We start from the raw sequence: 23,055 nt of genomic DNA on the forward strand, positions 1-23,055 counted from the left end.
TATTTTTTATTTAGACACATAACATATTTGATTTTTTTTGCTACCTTTTTTATTTTAGTCTTTTATTAGTAGTTATAAGTTTTCATAATATTTATTCTTATTTTCTTTTTATCATTGTATTTTCTTTCCTAATAAGGGTAAAATATGTATTATTTAATTAATTTTCTAACAGCAGCAAAGAAGAGTGTGGATAAAAAAATCACATGGGGTTAAAGTGATTAAAAAAAGCACAAGAATGTAAATAATTCAAAGCAATAACACATAAGGGTTTTTGAATATTTTCTTAGTTAAAATTAGTATTTTTTATTTAAAATTTTAATTAAAAAAAATACCTATTTTTTTCTCCCATAATTTTTATTGTATATATTTTTCTATCAAGGGAATATAATTTTATACTCTTTAAAAAAGCACACGCAACAAATGCATAATAAAATACGTATTGTTAGTTAATGTATCGTTTTTTGAATGGAGAATTTTCTTGCATTATTAATGTGATGTGAATGCTGTGTGGTTTGGTGAGATCATGGAATGCAGCATGCTCCACGTCTTCTCATCTTCCCATCTCAGACTCTCAGGTCCCTCTGGCTATGGCCTCTGTGTTTGGTGGCTGAGAGAGACTTTTAAAGTTGAAACATTCAGCACTATCCATCATTAAAATAGCGTTAAGCAAAGCTTAAATATACATCAAAGGAAAATAAGATAATAGACATAGCTAACACCAACAACAATGCAAATGATTAAGAGCTCCGAAAGCACTCTCATCTTCCCTTCTCGCCCTCCCTTCCTCCATGATCATGCTCTCCCTCTCTCTCACCTTGACACTGATCGCAACCTCCACCTCACCTTCCGCTACCTTAGAGCTTACGTCGCCACCGCCACAACCTCCCACGACCCCTTCCTTGTCATCTCTTCTTCCCTATCCGAAGCTCTCGTTCATTACTACCCACTTGCCGGCACGCTTCGCCGCCGCAAAAGCGAAGATCGCCGCCTCGAAATCTGGTGCGAAGCCGGCCAAGGCGTCCCTCTCGTCCGTGCCACCGTGGATTTCACACTTGATTCGGTGAATTATCTCGACGACCCGGCTTCGCATTTCGTCGAACAGTTGGTGCCCGACCCGGAACCCGAAGAGGGGATGGAGCACCCGTGCATGCTTCAAGTGACGGTGTTCAAGTGTGGCGGGTTCACACTTGGGGCGGCGATGCACCACTCGCTGTGCGACGGGATGGGCGGGACTCTGTTCTTTAATGCGGTGGCTGAGTTAGCTCGCGGGGCGACCCGGATAACGGTGGAGCCCGTTTGGAACCGTGAGAGGTTGTTGGGTCCGAGGGACCCGCCCCGAGTGGATTCGGGTTTGATAAGGGAGTTTCTGCGTTTGGAGAAAGGGTTTTTACCGTACGAGCAAGACATTGGTGGTGTTGTAAGAGAATGCTTTCATGTGAGGGATGAATGCTTGGACAAGTTCAAGAGGTCCTTGTTTGACCAATCTGGCTTCAACTTCACCACTTTTGAAGCTCTTGGTGCTTACATTTGGAGGTCCAAGTAAGTCAACTTCTACACTATTTATAGTTAGGGTTAGTTTTTTCTGCTATTGGTTATCTGCATTTTAAAATATGTTGTTCTAAGATGGAAATTAAGGTATTTTGTAATTTTAATTTATTTCAGGATTATAATAATCTTTGTAATTATAATTTTTTAATATTTCAACATCAAAACTACGTCGTTTTAGGAATAATTGCAGATAATTTTATGTTAAATTTAATACGCTAATTAGTAGTTACCTATGTCTTGCAAAGGTACTTTAAGAAATTTTAATCATATTATATTTCAACATCTTGTTAATATTTTATAAATGTATAAGTTCAGGTGGTTTTTAGCATTACCTATTTATGTGGAGTATTGCGTATCAGTATTAGTATTTTATATTTTCGTGACGATATGATCATTGTCCTAGATGACTTATATTGTTTCTGACCATTCTAATTGCTAAAACAGGGTCAGGGCCTCGGGAGTCCAGGCTCATGAGAAGGTTAAGTTTGCATACTCAATTAATATACGGAGACTAGTAAAGCCATCACTACCTGCTGGTTACTGGGGTAATGGTTGTGTTCCAATGTATGTGCAGCTGAGTGCCAAAGATTTGATAGAGGAACCCATTTGGGAAACAGCAGAACTAATAAAAAAGAGTAAAAGTAATGTAACTGATGAGTATGTTCGCTCCTTCATAGATTATCAGATGCTGCATTTTGCTGATGGTATCACAGCAGGAAAAGGGGTGAGTGGGTTCACGGATTGGAGACACTTAGGCCATTCAACTGTGGACTTTGGGTGGGGAGGCCCTGTTACTGTTTTGCCACTTGGAAGGAACTTACTTGGGAGTGTTGAGCCTTGCTTCTTTTTGCCTTATTCAACAGCCATTGCGGGGAAGAAGGAGGGGTTCAAGGTTTTGGTGACTTTGACAGAGGCTGCTTTGCCTGCTTTCAGAGAAGACATGCAGGTGTTTGCCAGTAGCCAAGATCAGTGGCCGAGCCATCTATAGATGGTTTGGGCCATTGATTTGATGCAAACAATTGGAATTGGAGATGATAGATTTTGACAACAATAAATACGTATGAGGCAGCTTAAGTGTGATGGCCAAAATAAGGTCTTTCCTAGATATGTAAACGTAAGAGCAAAGCTCTAAATAAGGCTCACTGCTTAGTGCTTATACAGTTGTTTTATTCTTTCTTCGTTTTAGCTTAAAATGTATGTTTCCCTTTATTTTTCAAAGTATACAACCAAAATAAAAAGTAGATAGTTTCTTCTTTCTTACTTTAAACTGGAATCCAGGGTTGTTCACCAAGTATCATCTTTATGAGTCCTAATCTATGGATTGATTAATATGTGTGAGACGGTGGTTTTTTGTTTACGGATTCTAATGCTGTGAAATGTGAAATTTAAAAAAAGGAGGAGACCGAAAGGATACACAAGAATCAGAATTCACAACGGAATACATTAAACTAGAAATTTACAATTGTTGCAGCAGATGGAGGAAAGCCGTTTGCCTGTAAACAAGAAACGGAAGATGGAGAACCCCAAGACCGAAGCTGAGGAGCAAGGTGTGGGCAAAGGAGAAGCTCTACTTTCTGTTGATGCAGTTGAACTTGACAGAGAGAAGAACGAAGTGGGAAAATTTGATGATGCTAACACTAGGAAAAAAAAAAAAAAAAAAAAATTGATACTGAGAAGCTCTACATTCTATGAGGTCTTTGAACAGATGAAAAAGGCCGGTAGGTTAAATTCTGTTCCCAATGAAATCAGTGAAGCTAGGATGCAAGCTTAAATGGCATTATGGAGGCCTTACCCACCACCTCCCTGAGAACTTGAGATCTCAAATCAGTCCTCAATTTTGTGGGGGAGGGGAAGGCATGGAGTTGCTGGTAGATGTTATGCTAGGTGTTTTGTGATGTTTATGGTAACTGTGGCTGAGTGTTTATGTTTTTTTATTCCTTCTTTACTCACAGTCCTTCCAAGATCATTCTTATACATCCGGCTCCTAACTTGGTTGGACATTGGAACTAAAATGCCACCCTCAACTGTACACTCTCATATAACCATTAAACAATTTATAGGCCAAAATTGAAGATGTCGTAAATGCACAAGTTAGAGTCAGACCCCCAGTAGAGTTGCTTGACTAGCGGGCTATTCTAGGTGGATGGATTGCTTGGTCGCCCTGCTAGCTATCAACCATTTTATTTCCTTTATATTTTAAAACATTATGTATTGACCTAATGCTGCTTAAGGCTTAAAGCCATTAGTTAATAAATAGGACCATTTGAATGGTGTGCCTTGCCCAGTTTCTTCTTTGCATCAAAGTTCTAATTAGCCAGAAGGTACCAAATACCAATGATGCTTACTGCTTAGTACTGCAGTTGTTTTATCCTTTCTTCGTTTTAGCTTAAATTCTCTTTGCTCTCTGTTTCAATTTATCGTATCTTATTTTTGTTGCTTACCGTGCAAATATTTCTTAAATATTTCCCTTCTTTCTAGCTTTAAAGTGGAACTCAGGTTGTGGAACAAATATTATGGTATTCTGTCCGAATCGAAGTGGGAAATTTAACAGAGAGAAGAACAAAGTGGGAAAAATTAATGTTGACAAGAGGGATAAGAAAAGTGACAGTGAGATGGGTGCGAGACTCACATTCTCTGAACAGATGAAAGCTTTTTCAGATATGGGTATTACTCTCAATGAGAATGCCTGTAGTTCGAATTGTGTTTTCTATGAGTTCAGTGAATCTCGGATTCTAGCCTTAGATGGCATTATGGAAGCCTTAACAGGTGACATTAACATGATTGGGGTGTGTGGACAAACAAGACGCTACTGAAAAGGCCACTATTTTAGAGAAAGTTTCAAGAAGAGCTAAAAGAGATAGCTTGTTTGATGCTATCATCATGGCAAGTGTAATACATAAACCTGATATTGAAAGAATTCAAGAGGAAATTGCTGAGGCATTGGGCTTTGAATTCGAAGAAAAGGGTCGATCTAAAAGAGCTCAAAGGCTGCGTCACAGGATAATAAAGGAGAAGAGAATTCTTGTGATACTGCGTGACCTCTGTAAGAGCCTTGATTTGAACAAAGTTGGAATACCTGTTGGGAAAGATCACACAGGCTGTCAAGGTTTTGCTGACATCTAATAGTGAGGGTGTACTATTCAACGACATGTCTGTCTGCTCAACAAATTTTCAATGTCTAATTCTTGCCTTCTGAGAAAGCTTGGAATTTGGATGTCATCGCTTATGGTGATTTTTTAGAAATTGGAAAATGAAAGGTTGTAGTGTCCTTTTTGTAAATTAATTTTAGCTCAATTTCTAATAAGCCAAAAAAAACTTTATTTTCTGTTCATACGATGAATTTTAGTTAAAAAAAAAATGTTTACCTAGCATACACAATATATTTCTCAATTTCTCATGCATTGAAAATGAAGGAAATTGGAAATGGTGGTAATGAATTCTGTTAGTACTGAAATAAAAAAAATGATTTTTTAAAGAAACGTTAGCCCTATGTTGCACCGACACGGGACACGGGATACGACACGATACTCCGACACGTTAATTCTAAAAAATATTAAATTTCGACACGTTAGGACACGTTTTGATATTATATAATATTTTTAACTTATGTAGTGTATATTATATTTAGTATTCAATAATTTAACAAAAAAATAAAGTTAAACTTATAATATCCATCAATTTTGCAAAGAAACATAAGATATCACAAACATTTATATTAAACTCAATAAAATCATAATCGTAATCTAACGAATCTAATAGTTAAAACTCAAAATGCAACGCAATGTAACCTTTGAACCTTTTTTGAGTCTTTGCAACAAATATTGAAGTGTCAGGAAGTGTCGGAATATCGGTGAGTGTCGAGAAGTGTCGGACCCGACACGTCAAATTTTTTGAAGTGTGAGTACTTCGTAGGGTTAGCCAACGTAGTTTCCTTAAAGAAAGGTTAGTGTCAAACTTTCTTTTTGATTATAACTATATAAGTCTCTCTCTTTTTTTGGTAAAAAAGTTTGCAACTCTTTCACTTCTAGATGTAAGTAACCCCTTGCATAAAGTTATGTTTTCTTGTGGTTAAACGAGAATTAATATACTAAAATATTTATATAAGCCGAATATGCAAAGATATTTCGCAGTTTCTTTAAAAAAAAATGTAATTTTACAAAGTTTGAGGTATTTATTAACTAAATTCTATTTTAAATTATACAAAAATAAAACAAAGAGAGAGAAAGAGCCAATGAAATCTATCTATCTTCTTATCCGGAGCCAGGAAGGCCAATAGGAAGCATGCCAGCTGCTGTGAACTGTGAATAAAGAAACAAAATGCTGCATAGCATACACTACATCTCTTCTCCGATAATGGCATCCACTCTGGGATCTTCTTCAATTGCCGTTCTTCCTTCACGTTACCTCTATTCCCCTTCATCCAAACCTTCCATTCACACTCTTTCTCTAACCTCAGGTACATGTTTTGCAAAAGTTTATTCCTTTACCTTTGTTCTGTTTTCTTTCTCTCTTGTTTTGGGAAGGTATGCGGCAAGACCCATTTCATATCTGTTATTTTTTCTGTGCTAATGTCATGGAATTTATTTTCCTTGGGGAGTTTGTAATTGGAAACTGATGGTGGGTCCTTGTGGGCAATATGTGGTTGTTAAGAGTCTATGTGACTATGTTGAGTGGTTGTGGCTATGCAGGGCAGAGCTGTGGGAGGAAGTTTTATGGTGGAATTGGAATTCATGGAATAAAGGGAAGGTCTCACTTCTCAGTTGCCAGTGTTGCCACTGAAGTAAACTCTGTAGAACAGGTAGGTAAGGGATATTCGATTTTTGAGGTCAGATTTTCTTTCAGTGTCTCTTCCTGCGTTTTGGCTTGCATTGGGTGGAAACTATGGGTACACTCCAGATATTTGTTAGAAAGAATTCCGTTGTGTTTATTGAGCCATTGAGCATTCGCAATGAATTTTTTGTATATTGTAGGCTAAGACACAATTTTAAGATTATATTGTGATATTTCATTTTCTGTCTAAGAGTAGATTGTTTTTAGAGTAAATATCATTTTTGGTCCCTAGCAAATTTCATGATGCCCGCTTTAATTCCTAGCAAATAAAAAGGCTATTCGTGGTCCCTAAGAAATTCAAAATGGACCCATTTAGTTGAAATCGTGGTCTCTCACAAATTCAAAAAAGACCTATATTAGTCCCTCAAAAAGACTAAAATGGGTCCATTTTGAATTTCTTAGGGACCAAGAATAGCCTTTTTATTGGTTAGGGACTAAAGTGGGTATCGTGAAATTTGCTGAGTACTGGAAAAGGTATTTACTTTTGTTTTTATTGAAGTTACACGTTTAGAGTGGTTGATAGGAGGAAAATAGCAAGGTGAAAATTGGAGTAATGAAAATGAGTCCATATGTGAACATATATTGTGTGACTTTGTGTCACACAATTATTTCTTTCATGCATTTTTAACCTTTAAAGTTTAGTTCCAGATCTCTTAGAAATAAAGGATTTGGTCCTTTGCATTAGAACTCTTTTTTGTGTGTTTGATAACATGCCAATTCTGTAAACTTTTCATATCCAGGCTCAGAATATTGCTTCTAAAGGAAGCCAGAGGCCAGTATACCCTTTTCCTGCTATAGTTGGACAGGATGAGATGAAGCTTTGCCTTCTCCTTAATGTTATTGATCCTAAGATTGGAGGTGTAATGATCATGGGGGATAGGGGAACAGGGAAATCTACAACAGTTAGGTCATTGGTTGATTTACTTCCTGAAATCAAGGTTGTTGCTGGTGACCCATATAACTCAGACCCGGAAGATCCAGAATACATGGGTGTTGAAGTGAGAGAGCGTGTGGTAAAAGGGGAGCAACTTGAGGTTGTCTTGAGCAAAATTAACATGGTTGATTTGCCATTGGGAGCTACAGAAGATAGAGTATGTGGGACAATTGACATTGAAAAAGCTCTGACTGAGGGTGTCAAGGCATTTGAGCCTGGGCTGCTGGCTAAAGCTAATAGGGGAATCCTCTATGTTGATGAAGTTAATCTTTTGGATGATCACTTGGTAGATGTCTTGTTGGATTCTGCTGCATCAGGTTGGAACACAGTGGAAAGAGAGGGTATCTCTATCTCACATCCTGCTCGGTTTATCCTAATTGGCTCAGGCAACCCTGAAGAAGGGGAGCTCAGGCCACAGCTGCTGGATAGGTTTGGAATGCATGCTCAAGTGGGGACTGTTAGAGATGCTGAGCTCAGAGTGAAGATTGTGGAGGAGAGAGCTCGGTTTGACCAAAACCCGAAGGAATTCCGAGATTCTTACAAAGGTGAGCAGGAGAAGCTCCAGGAACAAATTTCCTCAGCAAGGAGTTGTCTTTCTTCTGTTCAAATTGATCAAGATCTCAAGGTGAAAATCTCCAAGGTTTGTTCAGAGTTGAATGTGGATGGATTAAGAGGAGACATTGTAACAAACAGAGCTGCGAAAGCTCTGGCTGCTCTTAAGGGAAGAGACAAAGTAAGTGCAGAGGATATTGCTACTGTCATCCCAAACTGCTTGAGACACCGTCTTCGAAAGGATCCCTTGGAATCAATAGACTCAGGTTTACTTGTCACTGAGAAATTTTATGAGGTATTCAGCTGAGGGTGAATGATATAGCACGGTTTGTCTGCTGTGGTATTTGCTGAGCGTATTACTACTTCGTTATTTACAGTTTAACCTTTGGGGATTTTATTGTCCTTAAAACATTAGTAAGATTCATAAATTCCTTTTACACATGGGAAATTCCAAGCCTTTTAGGTGCAAGAGTCTTTCTCTATTTTCTTCTGTATTTGCAGCCTACTAGAGGTACTTCTGGTAAGTTTATGTGCCGTACGGATGAGGATTTATTTCTCTTAACTTTTTAAATTGCCAAAAAATGCAGAGCAGCTTCAAGTCGAAAATTATGATACAAACTTAAAAGGTATAAATAAAAGAAAAAGTGTGTGTCCTTTAGTACATTTATCCCATAAATAAAACGACTATTTGGAACTATTCCGTAGTATTATCATGTCACTTTCAGTAATTCCTCCCCATATCTTAGGCCTCCTCTCTAGAAACGCTGGCGGCCGCTGAAGTAAAAGGGTAGCTGCCCTAATTAAGATTGCAGCAGTTAAAGCCCATATCACATACATCTTATTCTCAAACTCATAATCAAAATAATGTACAAGATGCTTTTCTCCCATCCATTCTTTTTCCTCAGTTCTCCTATTATCATTCTGCATTTAAACCATGATGTCAGAAATAAGTTCATTAGCATTTGTTCATGTAAAGTATACAGAACATTCCCACAAAAAAAAAAAGGAGTACAAAATTATAGGTGAGAACTGGAACTGGAGTATAAACCTTGAGGAACATCTCCAATGGAACATCAAATATTGCTTCAACTTCAGCTGAATTTAAAACTGGTGAAAATGCATCCTTGTTGGACAGGATTCCAACCACGGGTATTACTGTAACGCTGTACTGCACTTCAAAACAACTTTGTAAGGTTAATGAGCCAAACATGTTAAACATGAAGCACTGCCACAAGGGATCTGAGAGACAGATCTATGCAGTTTGATGATAATTCTCGGAATTTCCAGTGCATGTCAGAATACAACTAGTGGAGCAAACTAATATAATGGATGATTTCTAATTTGTGAATGGTTCAGTAGTGGTATATGGTAGGAAGAAGGAATTATTAAAGGTATGAAATAATTGTTTGGCAATGCTGCTAGGGCATATTTAGAGAAGAATCCCACCCTTGTACCTTGAGCAAAAATCTTGGGCTAAGCGGTTAATTGAAATATTTACTAATAAAAAAAATTATATGCCTTTTAGACTCTCAACGAGGAAACCTTTACAGTAGTAATTCGGAGGAATTGGTAACCTAAATCGAAGAAAATGAAGTTTAATGTATGAAGATTCTTTTTGGAACAGGAATATTAAATTTAACTACATTATATTTGACAGGCACTACCTATGTGGCAAGTCAAGTGGTAGTTTAGTGCTACAGCATAAAGATTGCATGGCAGCAATTTGGAATAGATTGGTGATCTTCTAAACTTGAATGAAAGCTGAGAACTTAGATGCCAAACAACGGAGATACTGCCAGGACAACTCCAATATTAATCATACACTATATCCTAAGAACTTAAATGTCCCCTTGCTACAAGTTCAGCAGGGTTCTGGCTCATGCAAATGGTGTTTCAAAATTGAATGGCAAAAAAAAACAAAAATGAGTGCAGGAAAACCTCCCCCTAAAGCCTATGACAGAAGCAACAGTAGGTGATGATCAAATGAATATTTCCTAACAAAAAGAAGTTGCATGAGAAACTAGCTCAATAGTACAAATCAAATGGTTTCACTAAAGCAATCTGGTGAGTGACATGAAATTGATACAAGAAGTAATCTAAGATGAAGTTAATTTTTTCACTTGTTAATTAATTATTAATTCACAATAAATTATAACCGTTATATCGATAGAAATCAACTGCTAGATTAGTATTTGATGTTATAACTTTTTAGTTTAGCACTGATCACCGATGTTAAACAATCTAATTCCATATATATATATATATATATATATATATATATATATAAAGAGAGGTAGGATCCTTTAACACCAGAATCAAATTTAAAATTTGACACCTCATCTTATAGTCTTAGATCAAAAAAGATCAATGGTGTCACATGCTTACAAATCAGAGTCGTTAATCTTTTTTGATCTAACAACTATCACATGAGATGTCAAAGTATCATACCTCATATATATATATATATATATGCAAAATTATTTCCACAGGGACTGCACATACAGCAAGCCAAGGATATGGGGTTACGTATCCTGATTTTTTTTTTTTTTTTTTTAAGATAAGCAGTGAGACCACTTTTCTGTGTGGGCTACAGATATCAGCTCTCTATGCGCAATAACTGTAGAAAAAGTGTCCCAGTATATATATATATATATATCATACACAGACAATATTAAATTGAAGTCCAGAGACTGAGCTTATATAGATAATATACCTTAGTGCGGAAGGGTTCAAGAAGAGTAATAACAGAAACAAGAGAAGGGTCCAAACCAATCTCCTCCTTAGCCTCCCTCAACGCCGTTTCTATATCGTCAGCATCGCCTTCATCCCTCTTACCACCAGGCAAAGCAACCTCACCTGCAACCAGAAAAAACCCATTTGAGTTATTGTGAAAAAGACCCAAACTTTACGAGTTTCAGAACCGGAAACAGTGACCCAGAAAAGCACTAGAGTATGGGGGAGGTTGAAATGGAAATGGGTCTGACCGGAGTGGGTTGAGAGAGAAGAAGCTCGCTGGGTGAGAATCACTCGCAGATTCCCATCGGCGCCTTCGAAGACACAGATCAGAACTGCAGCTCTCTTTGAACTGAATTGGATTTGGTTGTGCGTGGAATTGGAATTGTTGGGTATCGAATTCGAAGAGCGAAAATGATCAACCAAAGCTTGTAATCTCTGTGAACCTCGTACCTCGGGTCTATTTGAACCCATTCCCTTCTTCAATTACTCTCTCCTTTTTCTTCCTTTGCGTTGTTGATTTGTCGCCGGATGCTAATTTTTCTGCTTAAGTGTTAAAATAAAGTTTGAATTGAAATGGAATAAATTAAGAATATAATGATATTAATTATTGTTATAATTTTAATTTTTTTAAAATAGGATAATTTTATGTTTTATTATTTGATACCTTTATTTTTGTCTTAATTTGGTGGATATAAAATAAATAAAATGAGATTAATTTATTGTTTAAATTTATTTTTATAAATTTATTTCTTCATAGATTACTGATATGTTAAAAAAATTTTGTGTGGAAACAGTATGTTAGTTTTATTATATCTTATTTCGTTCCACTCTATTTCATTTCATTGCTTTACATTTTATTTTATTTATTATTAAATATTTAAATATTGCTCTCTAAAGTCTAAACTAAACCTCTGATCCACCCAAACTTCTCCAGTTATGTTAAAAACTTAAAACAAAATTCAAATGTTTATAAACGCTAATAATTAAATCATTTCTTTTTTGGGTTTTCTTAAGTTATTTTTGGACTAATTTTTTCGAGTCGTAGAAATTATTTGATGAATTCTATCTTTTCCAACAAAGTATTTTTCATTCACACGGAAATCGAATCCCTGTCAATATGAGATCTAGTCATCTACCAATTATGTCGGGTTTTATTGGTATTAAATCATGGAAAATAAAGTGTTAGTGTAATAAGGAAAACCCTTTTTTTTCAATTTTATTTTTTTACTTTTAATACATTAAAACCTTATAGTAAACAAGAGGTCTTATTCCTACTAGTTGTTTCGTTACAATAATTTTAGTATATAAAAATTGATTTAACTTTTCTTTTTTCCCCTTTCGTTAGCCTTATGCCCCGTTTACAATATAGCACAATTTCATGGCTCATGCCAAGGCAAAAACTTTTGAAGAAATATTCAAGCATTAATATTTGCAATATAATCAGACAATTAATAAAAGTTCAGTAAGTGTGGCATGGTAAATGCCACATGGTTCCTTTCTTACATCACATAAATTCAACAAATTAGCAAGCCAAATATCTAGATTTGGTAACCTTAATCTCCTATTCATATGAGTGGAGTACCCAACCAAAACAAATGCTAAGATCAAATCACATTCTACGTCAGTCTTACAAGAATTTCTAAATTGAAAGAGGACAATCTGACCTAGAGAACAGAGATAAAACTAGTCAGCAAATGTTTGTGGGGGACTCTTGATAGTTGATACACCTAAAGTAATTCAGTGTCCTCAACTTCTTGATCACACTCTGTAAGTAGGAATATGAATCCAGGTGCTGGGATGCTCTTTCCTTTTTTCAGTACATGTAAATACCTACCTTGAATTCTTGAAATCTATAGTTGTGATTAATATTATTGTAGGATGAACAAATATTAAGGACTATAATACGTTAAATATTGTATTCAATGCGTTACAATGTCCCTTGGTTAATGAATCACACTTGAATCCACAGAAATCGAGAAGGACACACTTGCATATCATTTCTTTCGAAATGATATTGTTAAACAAAATGAAAAGCTGATGCATTCATGCCAGATTTTGTCTAGCATGGAGCAAGTTCAATCGATCATCTTCCTACAACCCACATTGTCTAATGGCCACTTACTCCTTGTAATATGCAATCCCCTTGAGATGAAATTGTAATACAAGGAATGAAAAAGTATTTAGTTCAACAAATTATAATGAGTATTTTGGAACTTTGACCAAATTGCCCTTACTAATCTAACCTAATTCAATCCCGCTTGTAAGCATAAGCGATTTCCACTAAGTCAAAAATTATAGTTGCCAGTGAAGATATAACTTCATAGTTGCCACTAAGTCAAGCACTTATCACTATAGCAAAAGTTATAACTATTAGTCATCATATTATTTTATTTCTTTATTCATTTGGCACTGTAGAGAATGCTAAGCGATGGGCCGTGGACCAAACTATCAAACCCTGGACGGTATGTCCTGTAAGGGCACAGAAGAAATTGCCGGGCCCCATAATTCCAACATCGTTGACCGCACTAGCAAAATAAGGGTGACAGCATTCAATATGCAATGTGGCAAGATTAACAAAGTGGGGCTGAAAGTGGACTGGATTGACCGAATCTTATCCAGACAAAACCAAATCTATGATAAAAAAATTTAATTTGACATGACCCGATAGCATAGTACGAGTTTAATTATTAGTCTGACCTAACCTATTTATAAAAAAACAAATTACATGCCCTAGCCCGTTAGCCTGACAAAGATTCTTATACATACCTCTTCTGGTTGATCTATGTCATACTCTATTCTTGTAAGATGATACACACTAGCTAACAGTCCTCCCGGTGATACATGATAGGCACATTGAGAACGTAGATAATTGTAACCATATACATATAAAATGACAGCAATGGAATGCCAATCTTCGGGCTTTATTTGTAAGGTTTCTATTCCACGGTAATCGAAACCCAAAGATCTATGAACTAGTCCATGTTTGACTAGCCAAGCAAACAAACTTTCAAGCAAAAAATCATGAATCAACTTCACAAAAAACTCAAATTGTTAAAATAAAAACCATAATTTCAACGTCCAAACAGAATCATAAATCACAACAACTACTTATCACAATCTGCATTTAAGTCACTCTCAAAAGAAAAATGCTCAAACTAAATAACCTATATTTCACCAATGTATACTATGTAAATTAAAATAACTACATGAATCCAACAAACACATCATGATGCTTGCAATAGCCAAAAACTTATTATCATGTTCTTTCTCCTGCAAATACAATTTCAATGTTATGTAAGTTGGCAAACAATTTGTAAATGTAGAAAATAAAAAATAAGATTAAATAATAGAAAGAAAAAAAACAAGATTAAGAAACAAAAAATCTTGGAGGAGGTTATACTTACTAGTTTTTTTTCTTATTATCAAATCTTAACTGTTGATTTTCGTAAATCTAACAGTTATAATTGATTGGAAATTAATAATTAATTAATAAATGTGACCCAATAAATTATAATAGTTAGATTTGCGAAAATCAACTGTTAAGATTTGTTAGTAAAAAATAGTAAGTATAATTTCTCCCAAAAATATTTTAATATATTCATATACACAATCTAACATACTGAGATGTTGGTTCCTCTTACATATGAAATAAAGTCATATTTCTATTAAAATATAATCGGATATAATTAAATTATAAAAGAATTTTAGTTGATAAAATTTAATTTTTTTCAAGTCATACTTATTTTATTCTATTTAAAATAAATAGTATAATATAGACCAGCCTGTAGGCTTATAGACTAGGTCTTGTAAAAGTGAATCTACGGCTTATTTATTAAACAAGCTTTTTTCAAGGCTTGAGTTCAGCCTATTTTATGAAATATATTAGGTGAGGTTTGATCTAACATAAGCCGGGCTGTAAACTCCCATGGGACGGCCCAATCTTGTTTCACCCTGACAGAATCTTAGTTCTCCATGAGTCCATTCCACATTCTCCTCTCTTTATCACACTTTTATCCTTGTAAATGTTAATTAGTATCTAAAAGTTAAAATCGTAAATGACGCAACTTACTAGTTTTTTTCTAAGTTGGTATTAAATTCGTTAATCAAATAATAATTAACACTGAAATAGTTCTTATTTATCTAACATAATCATTTCAAGATTTTTTTTCAGTTTTAAAGACGTTAAATTTATTGTTAATAATGACAATTTATGATTGATTTTGTTTTTCTTTCAATTTTTGTATGAAGAATTTAAATATTTTATATTATTTAAGTTGATGATTGATACGATACATAATACATAATTGCTTGATTACTAGTATTATTCGTAAAATATTATTATTCTTGTGTAATTATTCTGATTTTATTTTATTTTTTGTGATTAATCAATATATCTTGCTATTATTTTATTTTTAAAAATATGAGAAATTTGGAAAATTTTATGATTTTAATAGAAGAAAATTTTGGTGACTCACTTTATCAACTATTTTAATTTTTTGGACAATTAGGAAAAGAAAAAGAAAAAGATAAAGAAATCGTTAAATTATCATTATTGATAATAAATATGATCTTAAGTTTATAGGAATTTTAAATAAATCATTAATATTTACGGTATTAATTATCATTTGACTAAATAAATTTAATGCCGATTTTTAAAATAATAATTATTACGTTATTTATTATCTTTTTTTGGTAGGACGTTATTTATTATCTTAATTATTAAATAATATTTATTAAGATTTTAATTTCCAAATGTTTAGATTATTCGGGTGAAAGGGGGAAAAATCAATTGTCAAACTGATATTATTCACAATAAATTTGATATTTTAAAAGAAAAAATTATTTTCAGATAAATGAGAATTATTTACGGTTAATTCTTATTTAACTCAATAAATTCAATACTAATTTCTAAAAAAAAATTCCACCTTATAATTTTAATTATTAGATGTTAATTATTATTTATAAAGCTAGTTAATATTTAGAGGGAAAAGAGTGAAAGAGATGGTTGAATTTGGAACAGAAAACCACGGTTGATTCCTACGGTGTTATCACATGACACCCTTTTCTCACTGGTAAGGCAAAGAAACTAATTTGAGTTAAATTGGTAAATAGTTTCGACAAAAAGTTATTCTAACCATTTTTCTTAAAAAGAGGTTCAATGATAAAAAAAATCGAGTATTGATTTGTTTATGATTTTAATATTGTTTTAAGATTATATTATTATTTTTTTAAATTCCAAAAATATATCCCAAATCTTAACATTCAACATTACTTTTGTTTCATATTTAACGGGTCATAAATTAGATTCATATCATATTTTTTAAATCAACCCATAATTTGCTTTTGCTCAAGTCCTCCTGTTCGGAATGCATTCAACTCCAGCTATAGGCAATGTGTATTTTAAACTAGAAAACGTACACTTCAACATTTTCAGCCCCACTTTAACTACTTTTTAATATCATATTTGGTATATGGTACACATTTAATGGCACAAAATAATAGAAATTTAGAACTCGTAGATCACTTAAAAATTTCTCTAGGCTGTATTGGCATTTAAAATGTGGTCCCACCAAATAATAAATTTCTTAAGTTTGGATCAGCTTAACTTTTAGAGAAGATATATATATATTTTTTCCAAAACTCTGTGAAAATTGGCATTATTAGGTATTTGTCACAAATATATCTAAGCTGTTTGACTAGGGGAGTGAAAAAGGAGAAAACAACATCGTTTCAAAATAGTAAGGTTGAAAAGTACTACGTAGAATATTATTGTGTAAACATATAAATGGAACCATAGTCCAGAAGCATTAGCAGGCTGCGCAAGCCATTTCAATATGGCAATAATAAACCATAACGAAATCAACAAGAAGATCACATCTTATTAGTTTTCTATTACAACAGAGAAGGAAAAAATAGATACTGTTCTATCTACAAGTTGTCTCTTCGTTGAATATACAAGATTGAAAAAGATAAACAGAAGCAATCAACAAATCACACACACATGCAGGTCTGCTGATCCATTATCTACAGTGGTTTGAATTTCAGTCACGTTCATATGCACAAATTGAAAGCAATAAAATGAATAAATAAGATGACTTCTAATATTGACTTTATGGACTGTATAACCAATTGAAAATCAATTTGACTCTGCTCAACTCAAGTTATACAAAAGGACTTGGTACTTAAAAATGTGCTTTGTCTTAGCAAACCATTGTTGAGGAATCATAGCACTCCTTCTTGAACCACTGTCTTTTCTGTGGCTGCTGGATATGACAATCTCCTAGCTTTTGTAGTCCCTTTTGCATTACCAAAAGGAGGAGACCCTTTTGCATTGGCCGAAGGAGGTTTAACTGAAATAGGAGTTTTAGGTGTTAAAGTGCTCTTATCCTTCTGAACCTTGTTAGACTGCATATTTTGAGCTTTCTTGGGGTTAATGGATATGCTTGAGACACGGCTTTCCCATGGGCGAGCAGCAATCCAGCGTTCCTTCCAGCTCCAACCCCAATTAGCTTTGCTAACTTCATAATTACCTAGCACTTGGCTCTGACTAGAGTTGGCCCTCCACTATGATTCATAAGATATGCATTTAATTTTCAGTTGGATGAGGTAAAGGGAGATAAGAAAATGAGACATTCCCTAAGATTAACCTACCTGATGAGAAAAGGCATATGCCATAGCTCTTTCCCGCTTCACTGCTGCTTCTTCTCTCTGATGTATCTTTCCCAGGACTTCCTCCATGGTTTCAAAACCACCAGACCATTCAACCTGCAATTTGTGCTATCTAGAACTTAGAACAAGATTAACTGAATTGAGTTCAACCAATTTCATGTATCTAGTGAAATAATTCGATCACTATTAACTATTCAATGATAAGAGATTTCAAGCACTACAATCTGGAATTGATCTTTATCTAAGTTGGAGCACTACTCTAAGAGGACGTGTTTGAATCTAGGATACAGTAGGGCACACTAAAGGTTACCTCCAGATCGTGAAGCTTTGCCTCAAGTTTTAGTTGAGACTCTAGTTTCTTCCGCCTGATCTTGTCTTCTGTCACCATACAGATTCGGCGAGCTCTAATCTCAGCCTGTATCTTGCTCCATGAATGTAGATATGTTATAGCTGTACCGGCTTGCTTTTTAACAGAGTAACCTTGAGTTAGGATCTTCAGTTTTGTGAACCCTTTCAAGCGACGTAGAGCTTTTCTAGCCTGGAAGGTTTAAAAGTCAGCATTGCAAAATAAACGTCAGCAGAAGATATTAATTGAGGTTTGAAATATCGCAAATAACACAAGCCTATATCTACATCTCTCAGATATAATCATAAACGGCATGCACATTAAGAAAATAATCAAGAGTCAGCACATAAAACCCACTGAAAGAAGTTGCAGTGTGTGATATTTCTCTAACTTCAAAGCAGCAAATTTGCCAATTCTTTTAGTAGGGATTAAATCAAATCCTTGACAAGCAGAAATGAGGTTGCATTTAAGAGAGTAGTACAAGATTTACCAATCCGTGCTTATTTTGAAGAATAATATAGCAGCCAATGACAGTAAATGAGCAAGGCAAAGATGTCTAGATAGAGAGCTAAAGCATCACTTTTCGCTCATAAACAAGAGCAGAATCCAGAAACCCACTTTGATCATAAGAATATCAAGAAAAATCTCCATATTAGAGCTCCTAATCCAGTGAGCATATGAGTTTAGTTAAATGGTGAAAAAATGTATCGATTGCACTTTGCCATGCTAATTTATTTGCCCAATTACACATTAGCACTTAATTTATAAGATTAAGCACACTCCACATTGATTTAATGACATTTTGCAATGTCCTTCCCATCATCCAATATTGTAGATATATCTTGAGTGACACAAAGCAAATATAGCAAAAATACTGCAATTTAGTTTCATAGTATTATGAAAACTTGGCAATCATATATTCCTGTAAAATGCAATCTGAAAGCTGGCATACAAGCAGTAATAGGACAACATCAAATAGACATTCACAGTGGAATAATGAAATATAGAAACAGAAGCATGATTGCTAAGGATGTGCTCAACAATCAATAGAGTCAGATTAGAGTTAGCCAGTATTTTAAGAACTTGTCTCTGCAAAATTTTCAACTCAAAGTACCTTATAAGCCCGAAATGCAGTCTGGATCCTTGTTGCAGCAATAGTTTCAACTGACACAAGATTTTCACTTCTAAAACCATTTGCTAAACCACTAGACTCTTTTCCTGTATAATTGTTTGACTTCAATGCACTTAGTTTCTCCGGAGTCAAGGTACCCTGTCTCAAAGTGTGGCCAGATATGGAGATAGAAACATTCCAGTCACAATGGTCCTCAAGCAAAATAAACTCTAATACTTGGTAATAAATGAATAAATGGTATTACTGAAGCTTAAATGATAAGCAAACTAATTAAGTGGTTGTTATAAACAATATATACTGTGGCTCATATGCAACATCATGCATAACTCAGATTAAAGTTTACCTCCTATCATTCCTGTTTGATGTAGTTATAATAGAGCGTACCAGTATACCACATGATTAAGATAAATAGCCACCCAAATTCAAAACTATTTTGGTTGTTCAGGAAATAATGGAGATATAGAGGTTTACAATCATCAGTTTGACACTCATGCAACTTAACCCCGGAAAGGATTAGATAAATAAACTAAAAATGACAGGAAGTGCGCTGTACCTTTGCTTTCTTTGATCTGCCATCTTTTGACCTTCTTAACCTAATTATTGTCTTAAACCAATCACCTGAACCCATTCTTGATGTGAAGTGACTTCTTTCAGATTAACATAGTCCTGTGAATATTTTTAATAATACAGCAATTAACAGATCACTCCATAAATACAGTCATAAAGACTCAGCATAATCATAAGAGATCTGTACAAAACAAACAAATAAGAAAAGAAGAGGAAAATAGTTTTGAAGTTCCTGTCCCCATTGTTAGTCTTTTTCTTTACTCAAATAATTAAACGAAAGGCTGAGACCTGCTTCTTCAAACATTAATCTCTCTGTAGGAATACATGCTTTTAAGAGTTTGATAGAGAAATTCTCATGAGTAAGTTGTTAGTAACTAAGTCCAATGTATATTATTTGCAATTTGTAAAGCTCCGCAGCCATGAAACATTAAGTTACAAATATATAATAGGCTTGACCCTATCAACAATCACATTATGAATCAGCCTGGCTCACAGTTTGTAAGACTAGACAAATAGTGCAGAAAATAGCACAAATTGAAGCTAAGCTATGCTGTTAAGAGTTTATACCAAAAAAACAACTCATTTTTTCTTGCCAACAACGGCAAGTCAGCAGAAATTTATAAGAGAAATTAAAACAATCACACAGCACTGCCTTCCACATCAAACTAAAACTGTGATCTACCAAACAGAACATAAAAAAGCATGGATCAACAACTCATCTGCCGAAAAAACAAAGAATGAATATGCTTAATTGCTAAGAAAGTAGGAAGCAGACCAAAATATGCAAAGTTCCATGTAGTTCTCACATACTATCCGAAAATCAACAGGCAAATGTTTTTCCCAGAATCACTTAAGAAGAAACCAAAAAAAAAAAAAAAAAATTGCATCTGGGTTGAGAATTGCATACCAGAGAAGGTTCAAAGGAGGGCCCTTTTTCCTGTGAACTAGACAAACAAGATTGGAGATAGAAAAAGGAAGGTGGGAAAATAATATCAGTGTAGAAGTAAAGAGGAAGAAAGGAAGAAATGAAATAGTCAGCAAAAGAATAAAAGGTTGGTGTGGAATGTTGATTGCCATGGCCCAATACCAGCTTTGATTCTCAACTATATAATTTAGAAGTTGACAGAAAAATAAAATCGAAGTCCAAAAATGAAATAAAATAAGAGAAACTTTATCAATGTGAAAGAAAATCAACTAATAGATGGGGTCAGTGTAGTGTAATATGGCACGCTTTGTTGGATTTTTGGAGAATTCAGCAACGGAGGCTACAATGACAGCAGAACAAATGCTATCAATTTTTTGATGGTGACGGGTTGCTTTCCCCTGGCTACATTTTATAATAAAATTATTATTTTCTCATAAAAATAACGTTGCAAAAATAAAATACAAACTTCTCGGTATAGTATAGTTTCCAGTTGGGGGAATATATATACATTTGCATTTGAGAGGGGGGATTTTATTTTATTTTTCATAATGTTCTCGATTATTGGATGAGAATATGACCTGACGACAAAAAACAAAAAGAGGATCCTTTGACTATTAGCTGTGATGACGAGGCTAAGGTTTGTGGTGGGATCATCTGGTACAGGCAACTCTATTAGTTCCCTAAATTAAGGTTTCGACGTGGAGGGTTGTCGGCCGTTCGTGACCAAAATTTTGGTAAAACTCTAAAAGTATTAGAAATTATTTAAGTTGGTCCCGGCGAGGCTCGAACTCGCGACCTTCGGCTCATAAGACCAACGCTCTAACCAACTGAGCTACGGGACCATAACACAAACGAAATTTTTTAACACAATTTTCTACCTTATTCAATAGCGTTCAAACGTCATGTCATTGTTAGACTTAGGAGTTAGGACTAACTATAAAATCCACGAAATGGCTTGCAGCATTAAATTATTAATTGATGCGCATTAAAATAGTGAGAAATACAGACAATAAGGTCTATATTTTATTAATACTTTATTTATACATACTTTTATCTATTCAATAAAAAATAATATAAGTGTTCAATTTTAATAAAAAAATAAAATTTATATTCTGTTTTAATAAAGTGAAAAATATATAACTGTATTATTATCTCCACCCATTATTATTAATTTTTAATTTTTTTCTGGTTAATTTTTAATTATTTAATTTATATCAAACTCAATGATATTTCATTCATGTAATTTTATTATATGGATAAAAAATTCGAAAGTATAAAATATAAAATATAAAAATAAAAAATTCTTTAAAAATAGTTATGCATAATTATAATATATTATTTAACAAATTGATTTGTGGTGATAAAAAAAGAAAAAGCTACATTATCCGCACACTTAAACTTTTGTAAATAATCAACTTATGTATATAAAAAAAATCAACTTAAACTTTAAAGTATTTTCAGTTAATCTTTAAATTTTAACTCAAATATGGATAAAGGGTCGGTTATATTAAAAAAAGAAATCAGTTATAATTACCATCATTTTATGTTATCACTCTTGTCATTTAGTTTTCGTTGGATTAATTTGAGATCAACGATAATTATTTTTTTCTGTTTTAAATGTTGATCTCAAATTAATCCGACAATAACTAATCAAATAGTGATAAGTCTAAAATGATCATAAATATAATATTCTCGTGGATAAATCATTATGTTAAAATATTGTTAATTTATTAATGGTGAATTCGTCACTTTATATTACATATATCAACGTATCCAAAACCACTCAATTCCAACAAATTGTATTTTTATTTTATTTTGATAAATTATTTTATAAAAATATTATTTTGGTAAAAAAAATTGAGAATATAACTGAATAAGAACCCGTGATCTAATTATATAGTGCACTTAATCAGACGTGTTATTCATACATTGTATTAAAATCTTACTGGTTGTATGAAAATAACCGAGTCAGATTGTTCTTATGGGTTTAATTCTTTTTTTTTAAAAAAGAGTTACAACTTTTGGAGAGTTACTCTTTTAAGTATTATTACTACAATAGATATATTTAATGCAAAATATATTTCTCATATTGAATGAGATAAAAAAAATTTCTTCCTTTTAATGGATTTTCCCCACATTTTTATGTGTTACATGAAAAACATATTTATCATAACCTAGCACAAACTATATTCTTAAATAGATGACTTCATTTAGTATTTCCTCTTCATTTTGGACTTTTACAAATAATTTCAAGAATGAATACCTTTTTGCTTCCTCACTAAAAAAAATACGGAACTCTGATGAAGTACCGTAATCCTTGAACTCGTACCCGAACTCTGGATTAGTTTCATAGGCGGTTCAAAGAGTCGAATCCGTGGGAATACCGAGAGTTCTGATTCGCCTCTTTGATAATTAGGATCAGTTACCAAAAAAAAAATACGAAACTCGTTTTAATTCTTTATAAAAAAAAATATCTATATTAATCATTTTTTAGAAACTAACATGAATCTCCTATGAATTTTAAAAAGACCACAATTTCAAAGAATTAGAATTTCAAAAAAATCACAAATTAATTTTTTTTTAAGAAATTAAAATAAATTTTATATTTTTTATTGAGGACCCAGTATTTATTCTAAATTCAATATCGTAAACTTGCAAATAGAAGGAAAGTAGCGCTTAGGATCCCTCACTTTCACTTTCAGTTTATTTATTAGTTGTCATTTCATACGAGCTCTATTTAGGTTCCCTAACCCTTCAGCAGCGTGAACTTAGAAATTGAGCAAAAATCACATTCACCAAAACACATACCAACTTTT

At 33.7% G+C, this 23,055-nt stretch overlaps 4 protein-coding genes and 1 non-coding gene across 6 annotated transcripts; 2 read left to right on the forward strand and 3 right to left on the reverse strand.

Moving 5' to 3' along the window:
- Positions 1–636: 636 nt before the first annotated feature.
- On the forward strand, positions 637–2,766 carry LOC133301948 (spermidine coumaroyl-CoA acyltransferase). The gene is made up of 2 exons (XM_061501659.1): positions 637–1,539; positions 1,993–2,766. Exons 1-2 carry the CDS (start codon positions 728–730, stop codon positions 2,534–2,536), a joined length of 1,356 nt encoding a protein of 451 aa, XP_061357643.1. The 5' UTR covers positions 637–727; the 3' UTR covers positions 2,537–2,766.
- Positions 2,767–5,809: 3,043 nt separating this feature from the next.
- On the forward strand, positions 5,810–8,415 carry LOC133301942 (magnesium-chelatase subunit ChlI, chloroplastic). 2 transcript variants are annotated; one of them, XM_061501654.1, is made up of 3 exons: positions 5,810–6,004; positions 6,237–6,346; positions 7,125–8,415. In XM_061501654.1, the coding sequence occupies exons 1-3, from the start codon at positions 5,866–5,868 to the stop codon at positions 8,169–8,171; spliced, it is 1,296 nt and encodes a 431-aa protein (XP_061357638.1). In that variant the 5' UTR covers positions 5,810–5,865; the 3' UTR covers positions 8,172–8,415. The 2 variants fall into 2 exon arrangements, with proteins under 2 accessions (XP_061357638.1, XP_061357637.1); XM_061501653.1 differs by having other exon boundaries at positions 5,813–6,004; positions 7,119–8,409.
- Positions 8,416–8,546: 131 nt separating this feature from the next.
- Positions 8,547–11,113, reverse strand: LOC133301943 (nudix hydrolase 15, mitochondrial-like). The gene is made up of 4 exons (XM_061501655.1): positions 10,849–11,113; positions 10,578–10,720; positions 8,913–9,032; positions 8,547–8,785 (listed from the first exon to the last, which is right to left on the reverse strand). Exons 1-4 carry the CDS (start codon positions 11,069–11,071, stop codon positions 8,549–8,551), a joined length of 723 nt encoding a protein of 240 aa, XP_061357639.1. The 5' UTR covers positions 11,072–11,113; the 3' UTR covers positions 8,547–8,548.
- Positions 11,114–16,533: 5,420 nt separating this feature from the next.
- LOC133301947 (protein IQ-DOMAIN 9-like) lies at positions 16,534–20,352 on the reverse strand. Its single transcript, XM_061501658.1, has 6 exons — positions 20,222–20,352; positions 19,301–19,413; positions 18,730–18,885; positions 17,580–17,807; positions 17,252–17,365; positions 16,534–17,164 (listed from the first exon to the last, which is right to left on the reverse strand). Exons 2-6 carry the CDS (start codon positions 19,373–19,375, stop codon positions 16,823–16,825), a joined length of 915 nt encoding a protein of 304 aa, XP_061357642.1. The 5' UTR covers positions 19,376–19,413; positions 20,222–20,352; the 3' UTR covers positions 16,534–16,822.
- Positions 20,353–21,007: 655 nt separating this feature from the next.
- On the reverse strand, positions 21,008–21,081 carry TRNAI-UAU (transfer RNA isoleucine (anticodon UAU)). Its single transcript has one exon. It is a non-coding gene; the product is annotated as a tRNA-Ile (tRNA).
- Positions 21,082–23,055: the final 1,974 nt, after the last annotated feature.

Source organism: Gastrolobium bilobum, unplaced genomic scaffold (genome assembly GCF_033153095.1).
Source record: "Gastrolobium bilobum isolate Gb01-03AN ecotype WA unplaced genomic scaffold, APGP_CSIRO_Gbil_v1 utg12347, whole genome shotgun sequence".
Lineage (NCBI taxonomy): Eukaryota > Viridiplantae > Streptophyta > Magnoliopsida > Fabales > Fabaceae > Gastrolobium > Gastrolobium bilobum.

What these genes read in the sequence shown, in the direction of transcription:
- LOC133301948 (XM_061501659.1), top strand. Translation starts at nt 728, where the DNA reads ATGCAAATGATTAAGAGCTCCGAAAGCACTCTCATCTTCCCTTCTCGC. An exon ending in GCTTACATTTGGAGGTCCAA is followed by an intron (nt 1,540 to 1,992) that starts GTAAGTCAACTT and finishes TTGCTAAAACAG; the next exon opens with GGTCAGGGCCTCGGGAGTCC.
- LOC133301942 (XM_061501653.1), top strand. Translation starts at nt 5,866, where the DNA reads ATGCTGCATAGCATACACTACATCTCTTCTCCGATAATGGCATCCACT. An exon ending in CACTCTTTCTCTAACCTCAG is followed by an intron (nt 6,005 to 6,236) that starts GTACATGTTTTG and finishes GTGGCTATGCAG; the next exon opens with GGCAGAGCTGTGGGAGGAAG. An exon ending in AAGTAAACTCTGTAGAACAG is followed by an intron (nt 6,347 to 7,118) that starts GTAGGTAAGGGA and finishes TTTCATATCCAG; the next exon opens with GCTCAGAATATTGCTTCTAA.
- LOC133301943 (XM_061501655.1), bottom strand. Translation starts at nt 11,071, where the DNA reads ATGGGTTCAAATAGACCCGAGGTACGAGGTTCACAGAGATTACAAGCT. An exon ending in TTCTCTCTCAACCCACTCCG is followed by an intron (nt 10,721 to 10,848) that starts GTCAGACCCATT and finishes TTCTGGTTGCAG; the next exon opens with GTGAGGTTGCTTTGCCTGGT. An exon ending in CATTGGAGATGTTCCTCAAG is followed by an intron (nt 8,786 to 8,912) that starts GTTTATACTCCA and finishes GTTTAAATGCAG; the next exon opens with AATGATAATAGGAGAACTGA.
- LOC133301947 (XM_061501658.1), bottom strand. Translation starts at nt 19,375, where the DNA reads ATGGGTTCAGGTGATTGGTTTAAGACAATAATTAGGTTAAGAAGGTCA. An exon ending in CTGCATTTCGGGCTTATAAG is followed by an intron (nt 17,808 to 18,729) that starts GTACTTTGAGTT and finishes TAAACCTTCCAG; the next exon opens with GCTAGAAAAGCTCTACGTCG. An exon ending in CAAAGCTTCACGATCTGGAG is followed by an intron (nt 17,366 to 17,579) that starts GTAACCTTTAGT and finishes CACAAATTGCAG; the next exon opens with GTTGAATGGTCTGGTGGTTT.